The sequence below is a fragment of the Nyctibius grandis genome, chromosome 9 (genome assembly GCF_013368605.1).
Source record: "Nyctibius grandis isolate bNycGra1 chromosome 9, bNycGra1.pri, whole genome shotgun sequence".
Lineage (NCBI taxonomy): Eukaryota > Metazoa > Chordata > Aves > Nyctibiiformes > Nyctibiidae > Nyctibius > Nyctibius grandis.
The window spans coordinates 27,045,701-27,068,596 of record NC_090666.1 but is presented as its reverse complement, the minus strand read 5'-3'; the positions used below and the strand labels follow the sequence as shown (position 1 = coordinate 27,068,596).

Genomic DNA, 22,896 nt, shown 5'->3' with positions numbered 1-22,896 from the left:
TACTTGAAGTCCTTTCTGTGCTTGGGATTGCCATATTCCTGGAGAAGACTGTTACATCAGTTGTTCTTTGATTGTTCTTTACAGAAAAGTTGAGAGATGTGTTTAAAAATGTGGACCAGCTCAAAGAGGATCTCAAAAACACAACAGGAATGTCCACAGCCAGTATTGATGCTCTTCTGGAAGCATCTCTCATGGAAAACAGCAGTCAGGTAAGTTTGCTGTCATCTTTGTGGGAGATGTTGTCGCTTTCTGTCTCTCAGACCATTAAAGCCAGAATTTGCTAGTGAATGCAGCTAAGCAGATCAGTGCATGTGTAACAGCACAGAGAGAGGTAGATGATCCCAAAGGTCCAGACAGCATACCATGTTATGGATCAAAATAGCCATCAGAAATGCAGTAAGAGCAGTCATTGACGTCAGTTCAGCCATTGGAGACCAAGAGCCATATGGTCTCTTTGGCTGCCACCCATAGCTGGTAAGCAGCCATGCACTGCCTGGTGAGTGATTGCTCCGATCCGTAGCGAGGGCATGGTTCACTGTAACAGGCTAATGAGGAGTGAGTGGGGTCCTTGGTGGGGTCCTCAGCACTGAGAAGTTGTTGCAGTCCAAATGGAAAAGCACATTTCTAACTACAATTTGTGAGAGCCCTCGAGGTCCAAAAATAGCCTCGCATAAGGAGAGATGAGCCTGCCTTCCTCAGCCTCCTGCGCAAGCAGAGCTCCAGATGCTTTTCGCCTTCCCAACCATCTTGTCTGGACTGAGCCCCAAAGAGCGCGCTCTTTTCCAAACTTCACATGCATCAGTCAATGGGAAATTGAAGCCACAAAAGCTTTTACTGCTGTGCAAGCTGGGCAGTAAAACACAGTCCTTAGGATTTGTCCCTTGGAGCAGGAGTAATAGGTAGGCATTTTCTGGTTCTCAGAGTTGAAATATGGCATTGTGGAAAGAATAACAGCAAGGCAAGATTAATCCGTGCATGCTGGAGCGAGCAGTTTACCTCATAACAAATCTTTTCTTCCTTTGTGCAAACACAGCTCATTTCTCAGATCCTCCAACTGGAGTCTTGTAGTGTCCGTCCTGCTGACCCACAGCTGCAAACAGTAGCGGAGGAGTTCTGCAATCTCTCTCTTTCAGAGAGGACTCGTGAGACGTACATCCTGGGGGTCACTCTGTTACGACACTTGGACATTTACAATTTCTTATACAAGGTTCGTGCTGGATTTGTAGAGTGCTTTCTATAGTCTTTGCTGCATGTAGTGGCTGTAAGGTCATAAAGTATCATTGCAGTGGCCAGAAGCTATGCTGATTTACACAAGCCAAAGATCAGGCTTTGCTCATGCAATAATTTTTATTGCAAATCCATGCTGTGACAGTGTGGATATAAACGAGGATCCCAGCTGGTGTAAACCAGCAAACTTCATTTAAAGGCACTGGACCTACTCTAAATGCCTCCCTAGATGCTAGTATCATTTATATGCTGTCACAGCCTCTTGAACATTCCCAGCTGAGTTCAGGCTTCCCAAAAATAAGGCACTGGGCTAATTTTTTTTATTCCTTGAAAAGGGAAGCCCTGGAAAAAGTCCTGTAAAATATATTTTCCCAATCTAGTTGGCACTGACAAGTTATTAAATGATTCAAATATCCCACGCACACAGCTATGTAAACAGCATGTTAAAAGTACCATTCACAAAGAAGTGCATATTGAATACGTATTCAAAAATGCTACGGAAGTGAAGCTGGGGAAAAAAAGCTATTAAATGAGAATGCCAATGAATTTGGCTCAGGTCAGAAGTCACTCATAGTGTTTGACATCTATGTTGTGCAAAATGCTACCTCTTAGAGACTCGGATTGTATCCCAGCCAATATCTGATACACATTTCCTAACTGTAGGTGTTTGGAAACGTGCACTGTCCAGAATATGTAATATTCAGGGGAGTGGTTTGCAAAAGCGCTTGGGGATTTAGGAACACAAATCCCATTCATTTCCCATGGGACATCCGCTCCCTAAGCCTCCTAACAGTTTTGAAAATCCCACAGTCTTTGTCTTGGAATTAACACAATATGGGCGTGTGCATGCGCATCTGCACAGATTCCTGCTAATCATAATTGATTTTCTTCCTGCCTCTTGTAGATGTTCTTCCCTAAGGAACTTCAGAAACCCATGGACAAGATGTTAGGCCTTCTGACAAAAATGAAATATTTCAGACACCAGGTTGAATCTGGCGTTGATCCATTGCTACAAGCTATTCATTCACTGAAAAAACTCCGGCAGTCTAGAAATGTGCCACTGACTAAGGTACGTGTAGTCTGCATGTGCTTTGGAGGCAAAACACCACCGGAACAGTTTCCACAGGAATTTCTTACCCTAGAAGCCAAAGGTGCATTAAATCGTAGATTACTGATTCTCTTTTAAAGCAGTGGTGTCCTAAGAAGAATCTCTATCAAACTTATGTGTTGCCTTTCTGGGAGAGCTTTGATTTGGAGCAGTGGGACCATCATGTGTTCATGGGAGTACACTAGGAACATGTTCTGTGGGAGGGACGCTAGGAAGAAAAATGCAGGGGATAAACAACTGTCTTGAAGGAGGGTAGACTTCCAACAAAGTATACTGGTGTACTGGAAGGGGTTAGCCTGTGAAAGCAACTGGAGAGCTGCCCACTAAAGGCTATCCAAAACCACGTAAGTCAACAGCAAAAATTTGCTCTAGCTTTAGTGTGCATTAGAACACACCCAAAGTCTTAGGACTGCCCAGAACACTCAGTACAAACCCAGTCCTGCTCTGACAGCTGCAATAACTTCAGGTTGCACTAACTTCATCCAGCACTGGATCCAATCCCTTTCTGATCCATAGTCACTGACAGCATAGATCACAGGAATCGTTTCTGGTAACCTCATTGCCTCCTCATTGCAGAACCACATGCAGTCATGGACTAGATGGGGATGGGGGATGTGCACATCTGTGTAACAAATTCTGTCTTGTAACCTAGGGTGTGTATGTGTCACCAGGCACACATCATAGGCAATCCCTATACACACATTATAGGAAACTCTCACATTGGATCCCGTACCTGGAAATGAATTTCCCACCTCTGTCATAGCAGATGTTAGCCATAAAAGCATGTCTTTCATGGAAAGTCATATTTTTTTTTTTGTAGAGACAAACTTCTCATAAGAAAGCAGTGTAAAAATGTTCAGTCCTTGCCTTCTAATTCTGTTATTTCTTTTTCCTGTTGGAATGGGATGCTTTTAGCATGCAGGATTTATTTGCATTTTGTCTTTTCTGCAGGCATTATTTAAACCAAACAACTTTAGGATAACACGTGGCACATTTAAGTCCATGTCCAAAGTTCTCTGCAACCAGGAGATCACACCCCTGTTTTTTGAGTCCTTGCTTCCAGATTTTGGAGACCCTGTAAGCAACAGTTCTTCTGTGGAGGATGTCTATGTCCAAAAGATGATGAGGAAATATGGGATTCCTCATGACTCCAGTAAGTCTGGCTTTTCCTTAAGGCAAAAACATTTCAGAGCCAAACTCTACTGTTTCCAGAGAGATCCAGTGCTGAGCTGTTCCCCCGTATGTCTCTGAAGGGCTGTAAGTGCTCATGATTTATGCTAGCTGAAGATCTGCACTGCCCTAATTATTGGTGGTTTATTTCCATAAATGTTAAAAGGAAAACAGTCTTTGTAGCAGAGCAGTGCTTGATACTACACTGTTTCCCATTTGTTGATGATCTGGTCTTAGGGCTTGACAGGTCAGTGCTTTTTCTTGATGTGTAGTTTTTCCGACTGTACTGACATTATTAGCTCCTCTGAGTTCACGAAACTCCATTTAACCTTCAAGCAGAGAGTCTTGGCTCGAACACTGAGACTTTTGTTGTCTTGAGTTCAGCAACAGGAGATCTTGGGGGTGGATTGCTTTTGTCAAGACACATTCTCTCAGTGAAGAGGGCCCTGAAGTCATTCACCGGACACAGCAACAAACTGGGCAGATGGGAAGAAAATACACTGGTAGCTTTCTCATGTCTGGTCTATTTGTGCTCTGTGTAATTTGTTTGCTTTTCTCCCCTTGCAGCACCATTTTGCTTGTCCTTTTACCTGGACTTGGTCAAGACCCCAACTGGAGCTTTAATTTGGTCTTTTTTAAAACCAATGGTGCTTGGGAAGATCCTTTTTACACCAGATACCGTGGAAACTCGAGCAATCATGAGAAAGGTATGGCTCTGTTTACAGTACATCAGGAGACACCCACTCAAAAGGATTGTAATTCATCTAGCATTGGCTTGTTTCTTTGAGAAGCAGAAGTCTGTTTTCTGACTGTTTGGAGTATTAGTCAAATTATCTTTTCCTAGTTGCATTGCTGGTCATATGAGTCATCTTTTGTCTTTGAATGAATCTTACCTCCAAAAAATTGCTGTTGATCTAATATTTGTAATACAATTTTTTTAAGGCCTTCAATTTATGAAGTTTCATCTCCATATTTTCAACCAGTAATAGAGAGATGTCTCCAAGGACAAATGCTGTAACCAGTACTTGTTCACAAGCAGACCAGTGGTAGAAGGAAAGCTGATATCCAGATGCAATGTCACATACAAGGCTATATTTTTAAGTACTTGCATCCAAATTCAATGTGTTAAGGGGCATTTTGCCAAGCAGTGACAGGGTGCTAAGAAAAATCCTAAGGAAACTAAATTTGGTCTTAGCTGTTTTATTGACTTATTTATTTTTACAAAGCTTTAAGGTAATGAATAATTGAATCCTTATATGTTGTGGGGTTTTTTTTATAGTCTAATGCAACCCTGAACCAGATGGCTGATCTAGCCCTGAAGTCCCAGGAGTGGTTGGACAAGTCTCCTGTCATCATGAATTCACTGACTAAGTTAAACCAGACAGTTCCGATGATCAAGGTATGAGATCCTACATCCCCTTTCTCGTGGGAGGGAATTGGGAGGATGGATTTCTTCACTGAAGTAAACTGGAGTTCCAGGGACTTCAGGGACGTCTTAGGTCAGCTGGGGAAACCCTTCTCAGGCTTTTGTCCTGGGCTTCAGAGTTTCTGTGCCAGCCTGCCTGCCTGCCTCTTCCTGTAACAGAAATACCTCTGACCCACCTTTCCATGCAAATCCTCTTTCTGAAATGATCTGTTTGTAATGTGCTCCCTGACACTGGCCGTGCTGAGGCCTGCTGGAGGGCTAAGATGAGCAGGGAATGCTCTTCAGTTTGTAAATTAACTTTCTGCTTGATGGAGTGATCCAGCCATCCACGACCAAGCAAGAAATTACTTTTTCAGAAAATGAAACAGTGTCTATAATAAGTATGTAGCTCTGGGTACACACGTAAGAGCTAGAAGATGTCTTTGTATCTCAGTGAATGTAAATAAAATTTCTTTTTCCCCTCCTAAGGGGCCTAGCCTTGCTTGGATACAGAAAGCAGGAGGCTGTAATGTTTCACATACTTGCTTCCCATTCTCTGCAGTAAAATTTGTCTCTTTTTAATACAAAACTATGAAAACGAGATCTCTGGAACCCTAAAGCATTGGAAGTTAATTTCAGTGGCTGGAATTCATTGTAATTTCCATGGCACTGAGAAAAAATCCAGAGTAGAATATGCAAATGTGAAATTAAATAGTCTCTGCTGACTACACTCATTGGTGGAATAATAAACTATTCAGCCAAACAAAAACCTGTCTGCCAGTCTCCAAGCTAAATTTTGGTCACCTGCCCTTTGTGCTTGGCTGCGTTCACAGGACTTAAAACAGACACAAGTGAAATTTACTGCACTTTTAGAATAACAAAGATTATCCATGGTTTTTCCATGGGACTCTAGTGCCTGGTGGAGACTCGATAGGCATCCTCTCTTGACTCCAAGAAACACTAGCCTGGACTCACAGGGCTCTCTCTGTATGATGTTTTCATTGCTAACATTTCCCCATCCTGATGCACAGAGTGAAATATGGAAGGTCAGGAAAGGAGTAGGTGGGGGTTGTACAAATGCGCAGTGAAGGCAGCTGGTCTGTTGTATTTTAGACATACGCTGAATAAGTTCAAGGGGCTTCTGGTCAAACTGATGCTTTTTTTTTTGCTTGTTGATAGAACACCCTGCAGAATCCCTTTGTGCAGGTTTTTATCAAGCTGATGGTGGATTTGGATGCCACTGAACTGCTGAGTCAAATAAACGAACTGGGTAAGTTGGTCCACATGTGCTGCCCTCTTATTTGTACTTCAGGTCTGGGAGCTCCAGAGTCACCAAACTGTAGCCATCCTCTGGTACTGCTCTCCTCTGGCTAGTATTGGATGCTTTAGTGTAAGGCAATCTCAGCTGTGATTCAAAAATCTTGTGGTCTACGGGAAAAGACTCTTAGAAAGTAAAGGGCTTGTATGAAGAGATGTTTCTCCTAAGTGTTGAAGGGATAGTAGGATGGGAATCTCTGCAGCTGAGTGTGGCCACTGGAGGACACTGTTTAGCCATAATTATCAGTTCAAATGAGCTACCTGGGATTCTGCTGGGAAATGTGGAGAGCTCACTTGCATCACATCAGGGTTCAACTTAAAAGTTTTCCGGAGCAGAAAAGCAAGGGATCAGTACCCAGGCTGATGAAGCCAGAGGCATCATTACATTGATGTTCTCTGGTGGTCTTGCATGATCCTTCAAGGTGAGAGCTGCTGATCTGCATTGTGGGAATCATCAGCTAACAGCAGTGGTGGATACATCCCCTGTTACTGCACAGCACAGTGATCACAGTCCCTTCCTAGCTGGTCCTATTGTCCCTGCCTGCTTTTTCAATGAGTGGCCATACATGTCAACATAAATCTGGGTTATGCCAGCAAAACCCAGCATAAACCAAGAGTGGTTGTAGTCTGTTGCAGTCAGAAGGATATTTACATACAGTTTGTGATGACCTCTGTGTTATTTCATGAGTAGCGTCTCCTGTCTTAACTCCCCATAAAAACATTGTGCCTGCAGCAGCTGTTCCATATTAGTTACACTGCATTATGCAGTCACCTTTTAAAACAGCCGGGAAACAGCAGCGTCTTTATTAAACTGCATTATCAGGTTTAGTACACACATCAGCACAACAGACATAACTTCTCCTTGATGCGCTTGGATAAAGCGCATTCTCCCCTGAGACAGAGCAGCTCAACAGACACGTTGATTACATCAAAACCCATAAGATGTGGAATGAATGGCGAGCATCATATGTGAGTCTAAAACCTCATCAGGTTAGTAGCAACTTCTGATTTGAGATGGCTGTCACATCTCATTGCTGGCATCTCCCAAAGGCAAACTCACGAGCATATTACAAATGATTAACATAAAAATTGGGTCAACAACATGCCTTCATTGCTCCGCTAAGTGCAGAAATGTATTTTACACTTAATGTTTAGTATGATGGGTTTTTTCCTTCCTTTCTAGTGTCATTGTTAGTGTAAAGAGCAGAATGATGTGATGGATTTTTTGCTATGTGTAGTGATGCTACTTGTTTTGTGTGTGGTTCTTTTTCAGATGATATTCGGCTGGAATTACAGAACAACGCTGACATTGTCGATCAGCTGAATACACTAGCTACCCTTGCTGTAAATGTGTCCTCCTGCGTCTCATTTAATCGCATTCAGGGAGTCAGAAACTTAGAGGAAATGGAAATGGTGGCTAAAGAGCTCTTTCTGAAGAACGAGCTTTTTGCAAGTATGTGACAGTCTCGAGTCCCCCTGTAAATTAAAGTTGGCCTGGTACAGGGTGGGAGTCCAGCATAAGAAGTTTGGCTTTCCACCAGCAACTGTTGCGGTCACAGCTCCCACCACACAGTGACTGATTTTCACCTGGTGTGTGTGGGACCTGCATGCTCAGACCTCTTTATGGCAGTGTTTTACATTCTCCTTTTTATACCTCCTCTTGTCTTGCACCTCTGCTCTCTGTATAGAAAGCCTTTAGTCAACTGGTGTTTTCTCTTGGTTAATTCTCAGTTTGAAGAAAATTTCACTGCATTTAGGAGATATTTGTGACAGCTGCCCTCTTTCGGGCTCCCCTGAGAAAAGATGCTTTAATCGAGAAAGATATCATAAAATCATTTAGGTTGGAAAAGATCTTTAAGATCATTGAGTCCAAATATGAGACAGTTCAATTTATGAGAAGGTCATAAACCTCTTGAGATGTTCCAGCCAAGCTCTGCAATATTATATTGTGTCTTCTCAGTCACACTTTCCACATTTGTGGGATCGGATTGCAGCTTCAGATCAGACCGCAGACAGGGGCAGGGGGGAGTAGAGAATAGGAACTTGTATTAATTTGAATGATACAAATGTGTCTTAATTTTTAAAGAATGTCCAGTATCTCCTCAATTAGGATTTACTTATAAGTCCTTTGACCTGTTTCATTTTATACCTCATAATTGAGGGGTAGATAGAAACTATTTCTTTTCTTGGAACTTCAGACCCTGATAATATTTGTCTGTTCCCATAAAAGCAGTTTTCTTCCATGTTTGTCCTCCATTTGATCATATGCTTTATATATGGAATAATCAGGAAAAATATTCTGGAGAGAAAAACTTCTGTGGTATTGCCTCTACTCAGGCATTTTAAAGGAAAAAAAGTCCTGTCTGTCAAACTATATCTACAGCATGCCATTTCCTAACAGGAACTTGCAAAGCTGTTATATTCTTAGACGTCTCAGCTTTGCAGGAATTTGTGTGGGCACAAAAGTATGTGTATAGGTCATGAACAATTTTCAACACTGCATCCCTGAGATTTTTATGTTACAGCATCACTATGTGAGCTCTATTGATAGAGTACCTTTATGCATGTTCATGAGAGGTTCATGTGAGTGCTGAGTGACATACCTAACAGATATGTGACAGTCCATGTTAACAGCAAGATTTTTCCAAATACAGCTGGTTATTTTGAGAGCCTTTGTTTTGCTCAGTGGGAAAAGATTTAAAGGCTCTGGAGGTGTATTTCACACCCAGAATCATTGGTCACGTTTGAAAATACGAGTAGCTGCAGTGATTTATAGTTTCCACTTCCAGACCCTCGATAAGCAGCCTACCCATCTGAGCATTGTTTGTGCAGCAAAGAAACGAAATGATGGATTGTAATGTAGAAAAGGCTTATAAAAACTAGGAGTTAGTTCCTACGTATCTGCGTATACCACTCCTGTGATATCGAGTCTGAAGGAAAGCCTTTTTCCTTTCTTTTACAAGGTATCATTTTCAAGCTGCCTTCAAGCCATAGCAGCCCTGGACGCTCAGTTCCTGGGGACTTGGCCCTCCCTCCTGTGCTCAACTACACCATCCGAATGAGCAGCAGGATCACGCAAACCACCAACAGAATAAGGGAGCGCATCTGGACTGTGGGCCCGCACAACTCCACCTCGCAGAGCCAGATTTACAGCCGTGCGTTTATTTATATCCAGGACAGCATTGAAAGAGCCATTATTGAATTGCAGACTGGCAAGAATCCAGAGGAAGTAGCTGTTCAAGTCCAGGCCATGCCTTACCCCTGCTACAATAAGGATATGTAAGTTTGTGTGGCCTTTGTCTTCAAGCTCTGTGTAACCTCATATTGTCTGACTGGTGGAGTTCACCAGCTGCACTGGTCTCCTTAATACCATGTTCACATGGCATTGAAATCATTTCATTTTGTGGTTTGGTTTGTTTTTTTTCCCAAGGGTCTGAACAAAAGAGGGAATTTTGGACTCTAATATAAATAGTCTGTGTTTAGATTGCCTAATCTTTCATTTTCAGTGCTCTATACGTACCTGAATTGTCATGATAACTATAGGTTTTACAACAGGTAAAATTCGCTGTCCCTGTTTTACTACATATGGTGGAACTGAGACTGGGGTTGGCAGAACTTTGGTTAAATACAAGTTTTGGCTTGTTCTGCAAGTGTTCACATGCAGACAATGCAGCAGAACTTAGAAAATTTATTTATTGGGCAAAAAAAAGAGTCCCTAGGTTTATGAGCTTTATTCCTAGAGATTGCTATCCAGATGTGGTATTTGTTATTCATTCCAGTGATTCTAGCTAATGTTCAGTGTATAGTGCATAGTTCTCAGTACAGGTGCCTCTCAGATGCTTTAAGAAGGATAGGGGGGAAGATGAAATTGTACCATTCACCTCTGCAATAATGAGGGAGAACAGAGAAGCTTTTGATGGGCTGTGTTGCCAGGGTTAACAGCCTGTTATACAGAGCAGTGCAGCGTGAACTGTGTGTGGACCAGAATAAGTTTTGAATACTGAAGCAGACCAAAAGGTTTTGGATCATCTTCCTTTCCACTCTTCTTGAGCCAGATCTGCAGCTAGTATAAACTGCATCTCTGCCAAATGCAACAGAGAGAAGCAAATCTCTCACAGCTGAGGACCTGCCCTTCTGGCAAGGCAATTTTGGTCTGCGTTGGAAAGCTGGCAACATGGTACTTCCTCAGAGTTATTACCCTGTCCACAGCTGGTGGCCAAACTGAGTGGAAAACACACAGGGAAGGGATTTCAATGTCCATCAGAAAGCACTGAAGGATGTTCAGCAAATAGTGTTCATAGGTTGGATGGTCACTCTGCTCTGACGGAGGGTCTCCCTTAGACCAAAAGTACAGACTAGACCTAGGAGCTCTTTCTATTGCAAAGTCTATATGTCTACTGCATGAGCTAAAAGATTGTCCAGGAGCTACAGCTATAGGAGCTATAGCAGACCCATTAATTTCCTGTGTCAGCCTGTCACTTAAGAGAGCTGGGGACCTATAATCTCTTCTCAAGGTAACAGCATGCAAAGTGCCTGCAGGTACGCAGGCAGTAAGCATTCAAACCAAGTGTCAACTTCTTGCAGCAAATACATGGATTATTGCTGTGAGATAGTTTTGTACAATGATTAACTGGCTGCTGGAGGCATTTACTACAGTGTTATCTGCTCCTTTTCTTGTTCCTGGGCTGCTGAGAAAATCACTTGCCTTCGGGTTTTCCTCCCCACCCCAGGTTCAGAGGAACATGAGTTTGCTCAATTACTAAAATACCTAAAGGCTTTGGATTTGCATGCAGTAGAAGTCATAAAATGGCTTGTTTATCTATTGTTATCCCATAGTTACCATCCTGTAGGGAAATGGAGGGTATATATATACCATTACACAGAAGGTGTTGGGAAATGCTGAATTTTTAATAGGATTATGCGCAAGGTGATAGCCAAAAAAAACCCAAACAACAGAGAACTAGTAGAGCTACTGAAATGCTTTTTCATTGTTATTTATAAATATGGCTTAATTTGCATGGAAGCATTTCCTGAAAGCACTGGTGTATGGGAAATTTTCAACGTTACAAGTAAAAAAAATTTAAAACCAAATGTAATCGTATTAATTTCTTACTGTTATTGTACTTTAAACTTTTCCCAGGAAGAACACTTGGTTTTTTTTAAGCCAGGTTTAGAAACGAGGGAGGAAAGCATAAACCCTGTAGATACAATGAAGTGAATCTCCTGCTATAAAAACTTGTTTTCCATCACAAAAAGAGAAGTTTACTGTTGGCCATTTTTGTCTTTTCTCTGTGCACATTTGGTGCAGGGAGAAGGTTTTAACTAAAGTGAGGAGCCAAGAATTGTGAAGCCCACGTTGTAGACCTGGATCTGCAATACCTGTCGCGTGGGGTAATAGGACAGACACTCTGAGGGGAAGCACCTATATCCAAACTCTGGCACCACAAAATTTGGCCATTATATCTATTAGCAGAACTGGGGATTATGGCTGGCTGCTGTGATGTTTCAAAATTGGATGCACCCCATCACAGCCAGGAGATGCCACTGCCCATGGCGCTTCCTGCTCCTGCCAGTGGTGCTGCTGAGCAAAACTTCCAGAATGCACCTAGAAATTCCTCTGTGATTTAAAAAAATAAAAAGATTTTGAAAAGTCAGGAGTTTCATGAATAGAAAATCCAATGCAATGGCAAAATAGCCTTTTTTGTCATTATTAATTAAACTCCACATTTTGAAATATAAGCATGTCTTTTCCTGTGCCAAAGTGTAATTCTGAAAAATATATTCTATATAAAGCCTTAATCCCCAGAACATTTTGTATTCAGCTATAGCCTTCGTTTGCCTTTTACAGGTTCTTAACCAGCGTGACCTACTCTCTTCCATTTGCTCTGATGGCTGCCTGGGTGCTGTTTATAGCTGATTTTGTTAAAACACTTGTTCAAGAGAAAGATCTGAGGCTTTATGAGGTACGGTGAAACTTTCTGGGGCGTGCAAAATTATAAACCGATTTTCCTTATTAGTGGGTAGTATGTCTCATGTGCAATATTAAATGGAGCAAAACAAGCATTTGGGAAAATAATATTCCAAGTACCTATTGTTTCCCCTGCGGTGTTTGAATTCTGACATTGTAACCAAGCTCAAAACCAGAGAAATGCAGGGCATTTGCCCTTCAAGCGGTGAGAATATTGCTTTGCAGTTTTGAACACTGGAAACATGGGGACTTCACAAAATTACAAGTTTTCTGAAGGTTTAAAGCACTCTAAAAACTGACTTTGAGTCATACCTATTGGGGACAAAGACATGAAAAGTGACTTATTTCCTATCCTTGAAGTTATTATACTTAATATTTCAGAAGGTGCTACATATTACATCAGCTCCTCTGAAATAAAAGTTCTTCATTCAGGTTGCCTGTTGGAAAAGAAATTACATTGAGACATAGGGAATTTATTAAATTAACTCAGATTTTCAGTGTGAACAGAGTCAACAGAGATGAGCAGCAAAGAACTGTTGTAAAACTAAGCTTCAGCGAGCAACAAAAGCTCAAGTAGATTTGTTTTTTATCCAGTTCCATGGAAACAAATACTGATTCACCAAAAACATTTCCAAGAAAGGGCACTCTATGAACTGTGATGAGATTGAAAATGAGTGAACCCCAGTGGCTAGCTGACAGCCCTATGCTCTAGCTTAGGAAACCCAGTTTCACTGTCTCTAAGAACAGGGTGTGGTAATCTACAAGACACTAGCACCTGTAGTTTCTTTTGGATTTGTCAGTACAATCTTAAAGATTTATACAAGTCTTGTGGACTTGATCATCAGCTAATATAAATTAATATTGCTTCCTTGTAACCGTGGTCATTTATCTATTTGTTGTCTTGGGGGTGTATGAGAAGTTTTAGTTAGGTTTAGTTTCAAAGATACTTAAGAGTTTTTACACTTAAGCCACTAGGTCAATTAGCATTATTTAAAAAAATAACCAAAATGCTTTAGAAAAGTTACAAATCTAAGGCCAGAAGTTGCTTTGGAGCTTGTGGGCTGTGACACTTCACACTTGCAAATCCTGTCTGTGCTGTTCTTTTGCAATAGACTTCTTTGCACACCTAAGGCATTTCAGAAATGTGAGTGCATGGTTTCTCCCTGCTTATCAACATGCAGTATGCCAAGTATGAAAGAGCATGTTTTGGTTGTATGTCCTGTCCAGAAACTGAAAAAGGAAACAGTTCGATATCAGCAGAAAGATCTCTTAATAAACAGTTGTCATTTGTGATTCTTTTTTACACCTTTCTCTCTGTAGTACATGAAAATGATGGGTGTTAATGCCAGCAGTCATTTCATCGCCTGGTTCATAGAGTGTGCCATCTTCCTTCTAATTACTGTCACCTTCCTCATCATTGTTCTAAAAGTGGGTGACATCCTTCCTAAAACAAACACAGCACTCCTGTTCCTGTACCTTATGGACTACAGTCTGTCCATCATAGCCATGAGCTACTTCATCAGTGTTTTCTTCAATAACACGAACATAGCAGCCTTGGTGGGCAGTCTCGTGTACATCCTCACCTTCTTCCCCTTCATTGTGTTGCTCGTCATCGAGAATCATTTGAGCTTCTCTGTGAAGAGCCTACTGGTAAGTTCTGCTTTTCAATAACAGGGACCATGTGTGTGGGAGCAGACACTCACCTTCAATAACCTTCAGGTCTAATTATAGCTTGTGTCACAAATATACATGAGTTGGGTGCCTTTCTAGATTCCATCAGTGGGTGTTGACAAGTACAACAATACAACAGGAGAGTCAGACATGGCCTGTTTGAGGGAAACCTGGAATTAGTTGTGTCCCATCACTGAAAACAATACTTGGGGAATTTTAGTGAGTTCCTGCCTGCCAGCTGAATCAGAGTAGTTTGAGCTACGTACTTTGCTCTTTCAAATTGCAAAGCAAAATGGGTTACTTTCAACCACCATGAAAAACAAGGCTGTCTCAGTAAGGAGTTTAGGTAGTGGGGCTGCGAAGGAGGGCTGGCTCTGCTTATTGCTGGGTCTGCACATCCTTTAGTTTCATGTATCTCAAATTTCTAGCCATGGAAATAGATGGAAAGCCTTTTTTCTTTTCAAGGGTAGAAATAGGTAGGTATTAGGTTTCAGAAGCCAGACTTTTCTTCGAGTCACCAAATTCAGGAATTGATATCTATTAATGCAAGTGGTAAAATTATTAACCACATGGAAGGTAATTCTCAAGCACTGCTGTATTTCAAAAGCCTAAAATAAAGCTCTGTATGAGGGAGGAATTTGGGTCCTGGGGGTGGAAGCAAAAGGAAGGCAGGCTCTAAGGAGACATTACAGCCCATCACCAGAGCCACTGCCCAGTCATAAGCCCGGTCCAGTGCTCTTTGTGACTGTGGGCAAAAAAAAAAAAAACAACACTCATTTTTCTGGCTTGTGGACCAAGCCAGTGAGGTACCTGATTGGTTGACTGACTTGATTTCTCTTTGAGACTAATTTGTAAGTTCTTTGTTTTCAATTTTGTTTATTCCACAGAGTCTGTTGTCTCCAACTGCGTTCAGTTATGCAAGTCAGTACATTGCTCGATATGAGGCACAGGGCATAGGTATGTTTATTGTAGACAAAACTAGGCTTTGAGCTCCCATGGTTGTGACATTTCACAAACTAATATGGATTCTGTTTGTATTTCTAAATTCCTTTCTGCAGGTCTGCAGTGGGACAACATGTATAAGTCCCCGATGATTGGAGACAACACATCCTTTGGCTGGATGTGCTGGCTTATTCTGGTAGACTCTTTCATTTACTTCATCCTGGGATGGTATATAAGGAATGTTTTCCCAGGTAAGGATACGAAGCATCGAGGCTGGTGCTGTACTATCTTTTTTGGAAAACAATGAATTCAACACTAGCTGATTCCATGCTTCAGGCAGTAAGACAGTCTGCACACACAGGATACCTCTGTTTCTAGATCAGAGGGAGCATGGCTTTGTGGATGTCTGAGAGTATTAATGAAACTGAGACAGAGCAGAGCGAGGGAGAATTAGGGTTCCTCTGCTTATCACATGGGTAGGTGGGTCTCCTGAAGAAGCTGAAGCCAAGGACATGGGAGGATGTGTTTGCGGTTTGGTGGGTGAAAATGAGTACAGAGCATGTTAGCCTGCATTTGTCAGTTGAATGATTTTGTGTTGCATTACTTTTATCATTTGATTTCAAGAAGTAATTCCTGCCTTGGGCAAGAGCCAGTACGTTTGTCTTTCGCTTTTCTTCCCCACCTAATGAAGCGGTCCACTGGAATATGGAAATCTACCCAGTGGAAAATGTAAAGTACTCCTGCCCTCCAGCTATGAAGTTACTCAGAATAACAAATTAGTGAATGCTTCCTATTTTGTCAATCAGGCAAATTCTCTACCAAGTACCAGCACTACATGAACACATCAAGAGGGGAGAGATCTCTGTGGAATCAATTTCTGCCATTTTGAGTGCACCCCCATAGTGATACTTCCTCAGAAACAGATACCTGAATGAGATTCCTCTTCTCCTTGCAGGTAGATATGGCATGGCTGCTCCCTGGTATTTCCCGTTGCTTCCATCGTATTGGATCGAATACAACAGTTACTTCCCCCTCTGGAATGAGAAACGAAAAGGCTTTCTCTTCACCAAGCTGATGTTAAGGAAAGAAGCTGCCCTCAACAACAAGATATGTATGTGAATGCTAGATGGGGTAGTGGTACTAACTTACATTTTAGGTAAACGAAGCCAAATTTGTAAAGGGGCACCGTACTCAGAAAGCACATTTCTGTATTGATCCTTATTTTGTAGTATAGGAAAAATTGAAAGCTGTTACATGAATGGAGATTTGCCTTTTAAATTATACTTGTTCTTCCTGTTTGGTGTGGAAATCCAGCACTGATATTCACGTACATTATTTGTGTGTGTTGTAGTTGGGCGGTTACCTTAGATACGTATATCTCACTCTACAATGCTCTATGTAGAAAAACATCTTCGTTTGTGCAAGCAAATAGAGGTCTCCACTTGGAGAAGGGATGTGTGTTTCGTTGTTCATCTCTTTAAATATTTAGCCTGTAAAATACTGTGAGTTCACACAAAAAAGCTTGCTGATTCTACCTAACTGAAAATAACTCAGCAGTTTTGCTGTATGTCCTCTAATTTTCTGTGCTTGCTTAGTATAAATTAAGTTAGGTGCTCTGAAACATCTAAATGTGAGACCTTTTCAAAAGCGATTAATGCTTATTGTCAGGAGTTATTAGAAGCTGCAGAAGTAAAAAGGCGAAATCCCAGAGAGCTCAAAATGATACAGATCCTGTGAAATGTTCTCTACATTCCTAGCTGAAAGGCATCTACTTCTGCTGTATTTTGTTTTTAAAAGCCCTGCTTATCTCTAAGGTGAAAAAAGTAGCACAAACACCTGCTGCAGTGTAGTAACTGTCCTCTGACCCTTCCCCTTGCTGTCAAAGGTGCCCCCCCTCCTCACCTGGAACCGGAGCCCACTGATCTCACCTTGGGAGTCTCCCTCCGTGGCATAACAAAGGTTTATGGATCCAAAGCTGCAGTGAACAACCTCAGCCTCAACTTCTATGAAGGGAATATCACTTCCCTGCTGGGACACAATGGAGCTGGGAAAACTACGACCATGTGTGTACCCTTTAAAGCTGCTTTTTTTATATACTGTGGGGCACAATCGGGTGAACAAGAGAGCAAGTGGGGGTGTGCCGTGTTGGAAGACTGAATAAGATGCTTTATTAGGCCAAATCTCTCTTGTGATTTTATCTTGCTCATGGATGACCTCAGCAGTCCCTTCATCTGTTAGAATTAAAGGTTCTTTTCTGCTTAGGAACATGCTTTTTAATCTGGTAGGATGCCTGTAATATACAGCACAGCAGCTGTTCTAGCATTTTGTTCCATGACACTTAGGTGCCTGGAGTCAGGTTGTTCTGAAAGCTGTGGGTAGCTTATGCACACATCAAAGCTGAAGTGATATTAGCAAGAAAGCTTAACAAAGGTATATTTCAGCTGTACAAACTCATGTGTTGGCTGGGCTGGAACGGCAGCAGGTTAATACATCGGCCTTTCAGCCCTTCCAACCTTGCCATTTATAAATTATTATTTGAGTTGTTAGATAACAGCACTAGAACAGACCTGTAGAACTTGATTTCTCCACTGATATATATGTGCATCACTCTGAAAGCAACATTAAGCTGATAAATAGAAGCCTCAGAAGAGCCAAAAACAATAAGACAGATGTGTGCTTCATCTCAGCTTATTATCAATTCATCTCATATCCTCTTTGCAAAGTATAGACAAAGGTGATGATATACAGAAAAGTATAATGGCTTCTTGAAACTTAGTGCAGACTTCAAATCCTGAGTAAGGTCACAAGTTACTGCTTTCCTTTTTAATGATAGTTAAAAGTCCCAGGAGAGACAGAAGCTCTGGGAAGGTGAAGGGCAGTCTGAGATGCATCTTCTCCCTTTAGTCCCTGTAGAACAGCACCAAAAATTACCTCTGTTGTGCAAGTAGTTATTCTGAGCACAGGGTGTTTTACTCAGGCCTGTTAGGTATTGCTAGGTAGGTAATTATTTGCTTGAACTAGATGAAAGTGCTGCCCACTGTGAGGTGTCTTGTCTGGAAGTCCTGCCCCATTTCTTGTTAATAATGGCAGTGAAATCAGGTTTCCATGCTCTGATGTGGTTAGTAAGATAAAGATGTGGTTTTCAATCTCTGTTGTGGTTAGCAATATGAGGCTGTCTGGGTACTGCAGACAAACCTCAAAGAATGAAGAGTAACTGCATTATATGAATTCCCAGTGATTAAATTGAAAGCCAAGGGCATTCATGAGTATTGATGTATGGGATATGCAATGACTTAGGGAGGGGAAGGCTGAAGGAGATAAAAGAACATGTGAAAAGTAGCCAGAGTTCAGTGTGTGAGCTTGGTACCTGCCCTCACGTTCCCACAGCGGGGTAAGAGGATGTCCTTTGATGTTAATTGGCTACTGCTCTGCCAAAGCATGGACAGACAGCAGAAGCAGCAGTGGTCAGTGGTCTCTGGCTGGAAGAGGTGTGGTAGTGATGTAAGAAAACTTTGAAAGTGATGATATGTACAGGACCATGTAAAAAATTACTTATGGCTTTCTCCTTTTTCTAACTTCCTTTTCCATTTATTTTTCCCTTTCAGATCTATTTTGACTGGGTTGTTCCCTACGTCATCAGGTACTATCTTTGTGTATGGCAAAGACATCAGGACTGACCAGGAAGTTATCAGGAAGAACATGGGTGTGTGTATGCAGCACAACGTGCTCTTTAACTACCTCACCACAAAGGAACACCTGCTGCTCTACGGGTACATCAAAGTCCTTCACTGGAGTAAACAGAAGCTCTACCAAGAAGTGAAGAGGTATAAAAATAGCAGGGTTGGAGAAGGGAGAGAGGGCTGTCAAAATTATTGTGTGGTAGTGCTATTGCCACTGCAAAGCTCAAATGAATGGTTTTGGGGACTGTTGCAGACTCTGCAGAGTTCAAATAACGCCTTGGTGTGGCTAGAGGAATATACTGAGTGTTGATGTATGTGGCTGTAAGAAAACAACTTCTCTTCTCCAGGGGGTTTACAAGCTTCTGTGGCAATTCTTTGGAGATTAATTTGTAGGCCTAAGGGTCTAGTCCTTCCTGCTTTACAATTTTCCCCAGAAAGAGGTTTAATCAACCAGTCAGAAAGATGATGTTGGCTTTATTGGTTCTGCAGAGAAGTGAAGCAGCCAGAACATCCCAGAAAGCCTGGATCTTGGTGTTCTTAGTTGATGAAGTTGAGCCTTTGACCTTGACTTGTCAGATGGAAACTTTGAAAACATCCAAAAAAATGTTTTAAATTAAAATCCCGGTAACTGAGCTACAGGGTGAATCATTTCCCTGCACTGTGACCATTCAGTAGAGCAGTCCATACTTGAGCAGTTTTTCATTTGCAGTTATGTTTTTTTGGGTATTTTCAGATTCCCTGCTTTTAAAAGGTGCTTGAAGGACAACCTTTGGGGGTTGTTTTTTCTTTGTTTTCAAGGACTTTGAAGGAGACTGGACTGTACAGCCATCGTCACAAGCTAGCTGGCTCCCTGTCTGGGGGGATGAAGAGGAAGTTATCTATAGCTATTGCTCTTCTGGGTGGATCAAGGGTGGTGATACTAGATGAACCAACCACAGGGGTGGATCCATGCTCTCGGAGAAGTATTTGGGAAATTATCTCCAAGAATAAAAAAGGTACTGTGATAAGACAAGATGCTGCTCAGTGGCAAAGGTGATTCGTGTCATATTTGAAAATGTGGCTTTGAACTGTGAGTTTTGGAGACCACAGAGAACGAATTGTGGGAGACTGGGATTTTGCAGGCCCTCTGGGTGCATCCCAGTTGTTTTTTGTAAATTCACAGTGTCATTTGAAAAGTAACTTTACCATAATACACAATTGACAGTACAGTAACTTTCAGCTTCTCTCTAATGTTGCCTTTCATCCAATTTCACTAATAATTTAAAAAAAATGCAGACAATTTTCACCTGATACTCTGTCCCCTCATTCAGCATAGCTTTCACCTGTCTCATGTAATCATGTGTGTTTATTCTGTGGTAGCTGACATCAGCTTTGTGTTTTCCAGGCAGAACTATCATTCTCTCAACACATCACTTGGATGAAGCAGAAGTTCTGAGTGATCGAATCGCCTTCCTAGAGCACGGAGGGCTCAAATGTTGTGGTTCACCATTCTACCTCAAGGAAACATTTGGTGATGGATACAACCTGACACTCACAAAAAAGAAGGTTTGTGTCTGAGTTCATCCTAAGTTTTCAGCATCTTGGGTGGGAAACTTAGTCAGTCGTATGACAGGAAGGAATGAAGCAAGTCATAGTGTCCCACAGAAATGAAGCATGCTGCACAAGATTCATCTCAGTCTTAGATGTATGCAGTGGAGTAACTTCTTTATGTGACCACTTTATGCTCAGGTGAAAGTGGAATAAGTTTTGGGTTGAAACCCTTGGGTTTGGCCACACGGGTTCAAGAATATGCTGGACTATTTCCTTGGGCTGCCAGTAAGGTCATTTTTTCATATGCCTCAACCACTAAGAAACCCAGGTTACAGTGCACTTTGCTCTCCGGCTCGATCTGCCTGTCCCATGCTGGAATTCACATGCATTTTTTATAAATAAGTTTCCTTCAGAAAGACAACTTCTATGGAGAGTTCCCCAAAATACAGGAGGCTTAGCTTCATCCCCTCTACACAAAGCCTTGAAGCTCTAATAGACAAGACAGAGGTCTGAGCTTGAGCCTCTTGTATCCCAGGTGCATGATGCAGTCCTGTTTATTGTCCCTGCCCTGCTGGGCCTTAGCTCCCTTTCGTGTCCCATGAACATGGTCACTGCAGCAGGCACTGCTGGGGGCAGACGCAGAGATTCGCCTGTTTGCAAGCCTGCATGGAGCTGAGCTAGAGCTCTCAGCAGCTTTGTGTCTGAGAGGGGCCATCAAGGCTTGTTCAGGGGTGCAGGCGCTTACAGCTGTTTGGGCAGGAGCTGAGTGACAGATCCCAGGACAGTGGTGGTACCAAAGATCTATTGAGGATCTGGATGTGAGGACGCTGCTTCTTGGTGAGAGATACTAAGAGACCGTGTGGCCCCTGCTTCCCTCGAAGTAGAGGGAGGCTTTCCAGCGGGGCCACCAGACCAGCCTCCATGACCCTCAGAAAACAGGAATGTCAGTGCTCTGCTTTGTTGAAAAAGAACAGGGTCTCCTTGAGGGTTAAAGGCAAGGCTGGGTGCAGGAGTGTGAATTCAGGAGTTCAGAGAAATAAAGCAGATGGGAAGAGTCCATTGATGGGCAAAATGTTCTGCTTGCAAGGAGGGGAAACTCTGCTCTTGATAGCATTTATTACAGTGCTGCTGGTAGCCCCAGCACACAGAATAATGTGCAGATACCATAAGAGATCAGCCCCTCTTCCGAATTGCTGGCAGTATAGATAGAGAAAGTGAACAAAGACCCATGTGCAAGCCCTGTTTTTCATGGGAAAAGAGTGTATGTGTGCTGGCAGCCAAGTTCAGGTGTCAGCTGTCTTGTGGCTAGGCTTTTTCTCTGTTGTACTGCAAACCCTCTAGCTAGTGCAAAGTGGTCAATTCAGCCCAATCCCAGTACGCCTGTAGGCAGAGGGAGCCCAGCGACATCTTGGATGGACCAAGATGGGCACAGTGTCACACCTCCTCTTCAAGGGCCAGAAACCCACTTTTATCTCCTTTTGATATTTGAACTGAAATGTTGCATCCCTGGGCTGAGATCACCTACTCATTCTTCTATGGGACAGGATTTGGGCTAAATCCTGTGGTAGGAAGTTTGACCTTGCAGCCCTCTCAGTGAACACAGAATGTTTTCCTCCTTTTTCAGAACATGATAGAAGAGTGTGACACTGCAGCAGTGACCTCCTTGATCCAGTCCCACCTCCCGGAGGCTTATCTCAAGGAGGATATTGGTGGAGAGCTCGTGTACGTTCTTCCCCCCTTCAAGTCCACAGTCTCAGGGGCCTACCAGGCACTTCTCAAAGCCCTCGATACCAGATTGAGTGATCTCCACCTTGGTTGCTACGGGATTTCAAACACAACCGTGGAAGAGGTAGGAGCTCAGGATCCACTCAATTTAATTAAATGTTATGGAGATTAACTTCACAGCACTGCGTAGCTCTGCTTTCTGGGCTAGATGGTGGCATGTTTTGGATGTGGGAGTTGCAGGCAGGGGAAGAAGTGGTTTGGTTGTTCACTGCGTTACACTTACAAACATAAGAGTGTGTGGATGTATTCGTAAATCTATACATATACTAATGCACAGAGTATACCACTGTCTCACCTTGCTAACAGCTTTTTGGCATTTTACCCAGAAAATGAGATACTGGAGTTAGACTAAGGAGAGAGGGCAATGCTGTGTTTCTCTTTGAACTGTTCTTCTGGTCTCCACGAATCTGGGTTTGTCTACAGATGCGGTCAGCAGGGAGGGAGTTAGCAAACCATCTAAATGATGAACTTTAGTGTGGGTGCTCTATTGTACAAGTGGATCACGTGGTGCATCTTGGAGTAACACAGGCACCTTTCTGCCCATGGGAAACCTCTGGTCAAATAAACACAAACATTTAGTTGCATCAGAAACAAAAAGTAATTTTAAATGATAAGCAGTGATGACTCTTGTCTTGCAAAAAGGAGGGAGGGAGATTGTTACCTTTCTGCTCAGAAATTCTTGCTGACTTTGAAGGTGTTTCCCTAAGGCAGCAAGAATGAGTTATACAGCATGTACCACATGCAGCTGGGGTGCCATGACTGTGCACACTCCCAGCATGGAGGCAGCTGGGATTGTCAGAGGTTAGAGGGGAAAATATCCCAGGGAAAGAGCCCTCCTTGTTTCTTCATTGGTGCTGTGCAGGGAGAGCTGCCTGTGCACTGCTCACTGTGTGGGTGTAGAGGGAGTAGAGTTATGCAGAACTGAGCTGAAATGCAGCTTCATTTACACCTACTCATTAGTCATGTAGCAGGTGGTATTAGGATAAGGTAAACCCAGGGGGCAGCTGCAAAGGTTTTTTTCCACTGCTCAAGTGGGAGAGAGACAGGCGGTGACAAGGAGCTGGACGAGAACAATTTTATACTGAAAAAAAAA

General features: G+C 42.4%; 1 protein-coding gene across 1 annotated transcript in view; it reads left to right on the top strand.

Annotated features, from left to right (window-relative positions):
• Positions 1-22,896, top strand: part of ABCA12 (ATP binding cassette subfamily A member 12) — a 91,008-nt gene that overhangs the window by 40,491 nt on the left and 27,621 nt on the right. Inside the window, exons 15-33 of the mRNA XM_068407315.1 lie at positions 85-209; positions 1,034-1,207; positions 2,132-2,296; positions 3,287-3,488; positions 4,073-4,212; positions 4,785-4,904; positions 6,090-6,180; positions 7,501-7,680; positions 9,191-9,506; positions 12,076-12,190; positions 13,516-13,845; positions 14,754-14,823; positions 14,925-15,059; positions 15,764-15,919; positions 16,694-16,871; positions 18,414-18,632; positions 19,287-19,483; positions 19,873-20,033; positions 21,643-21,867. Coding sequence (XP_068263416.1) covers positions 85-209; positions 1,034-1,207; positions 2,132-2,296; positions 3,287-3,488; positions 4,073-4,212; positions 4,785-4,904; positions 6,090-6,180; positions 7,501-7,680; positions 9,191-9,506; positions 12,076-12,190; positions 13,516-13,845; positions 14,754-14,823; positions 14,925-15,059; positions 15,764-15,919; positions 16,694-16,871; positions 18,414-18,632; positions 19,287-19,483; positions 19,873-20,033; positions 21,643-21,867 — 3,299 coding nt within the window. The remainder of the gene's footprint in view (positions 1-84; positions 210-1,033; positions 1,208-2,131; positions 2,297-3,286; positions 3,489-4,072; positions 4,213-4,784; positions 4,905-6,089; positions 6,181-7,500; positions 7,681-9,190; positions 9,507-12,075; positions 12,191-13,515; positions 13,846-14,753; positions 14,824-14,924; positions 15,060-15,763; positions 15,920-16,693; positions 16,872-18,413; positions 18,633-19,286; positions 19,484-19,872; positions 20,034-21,642; positions 21,868-22,896) is intronic.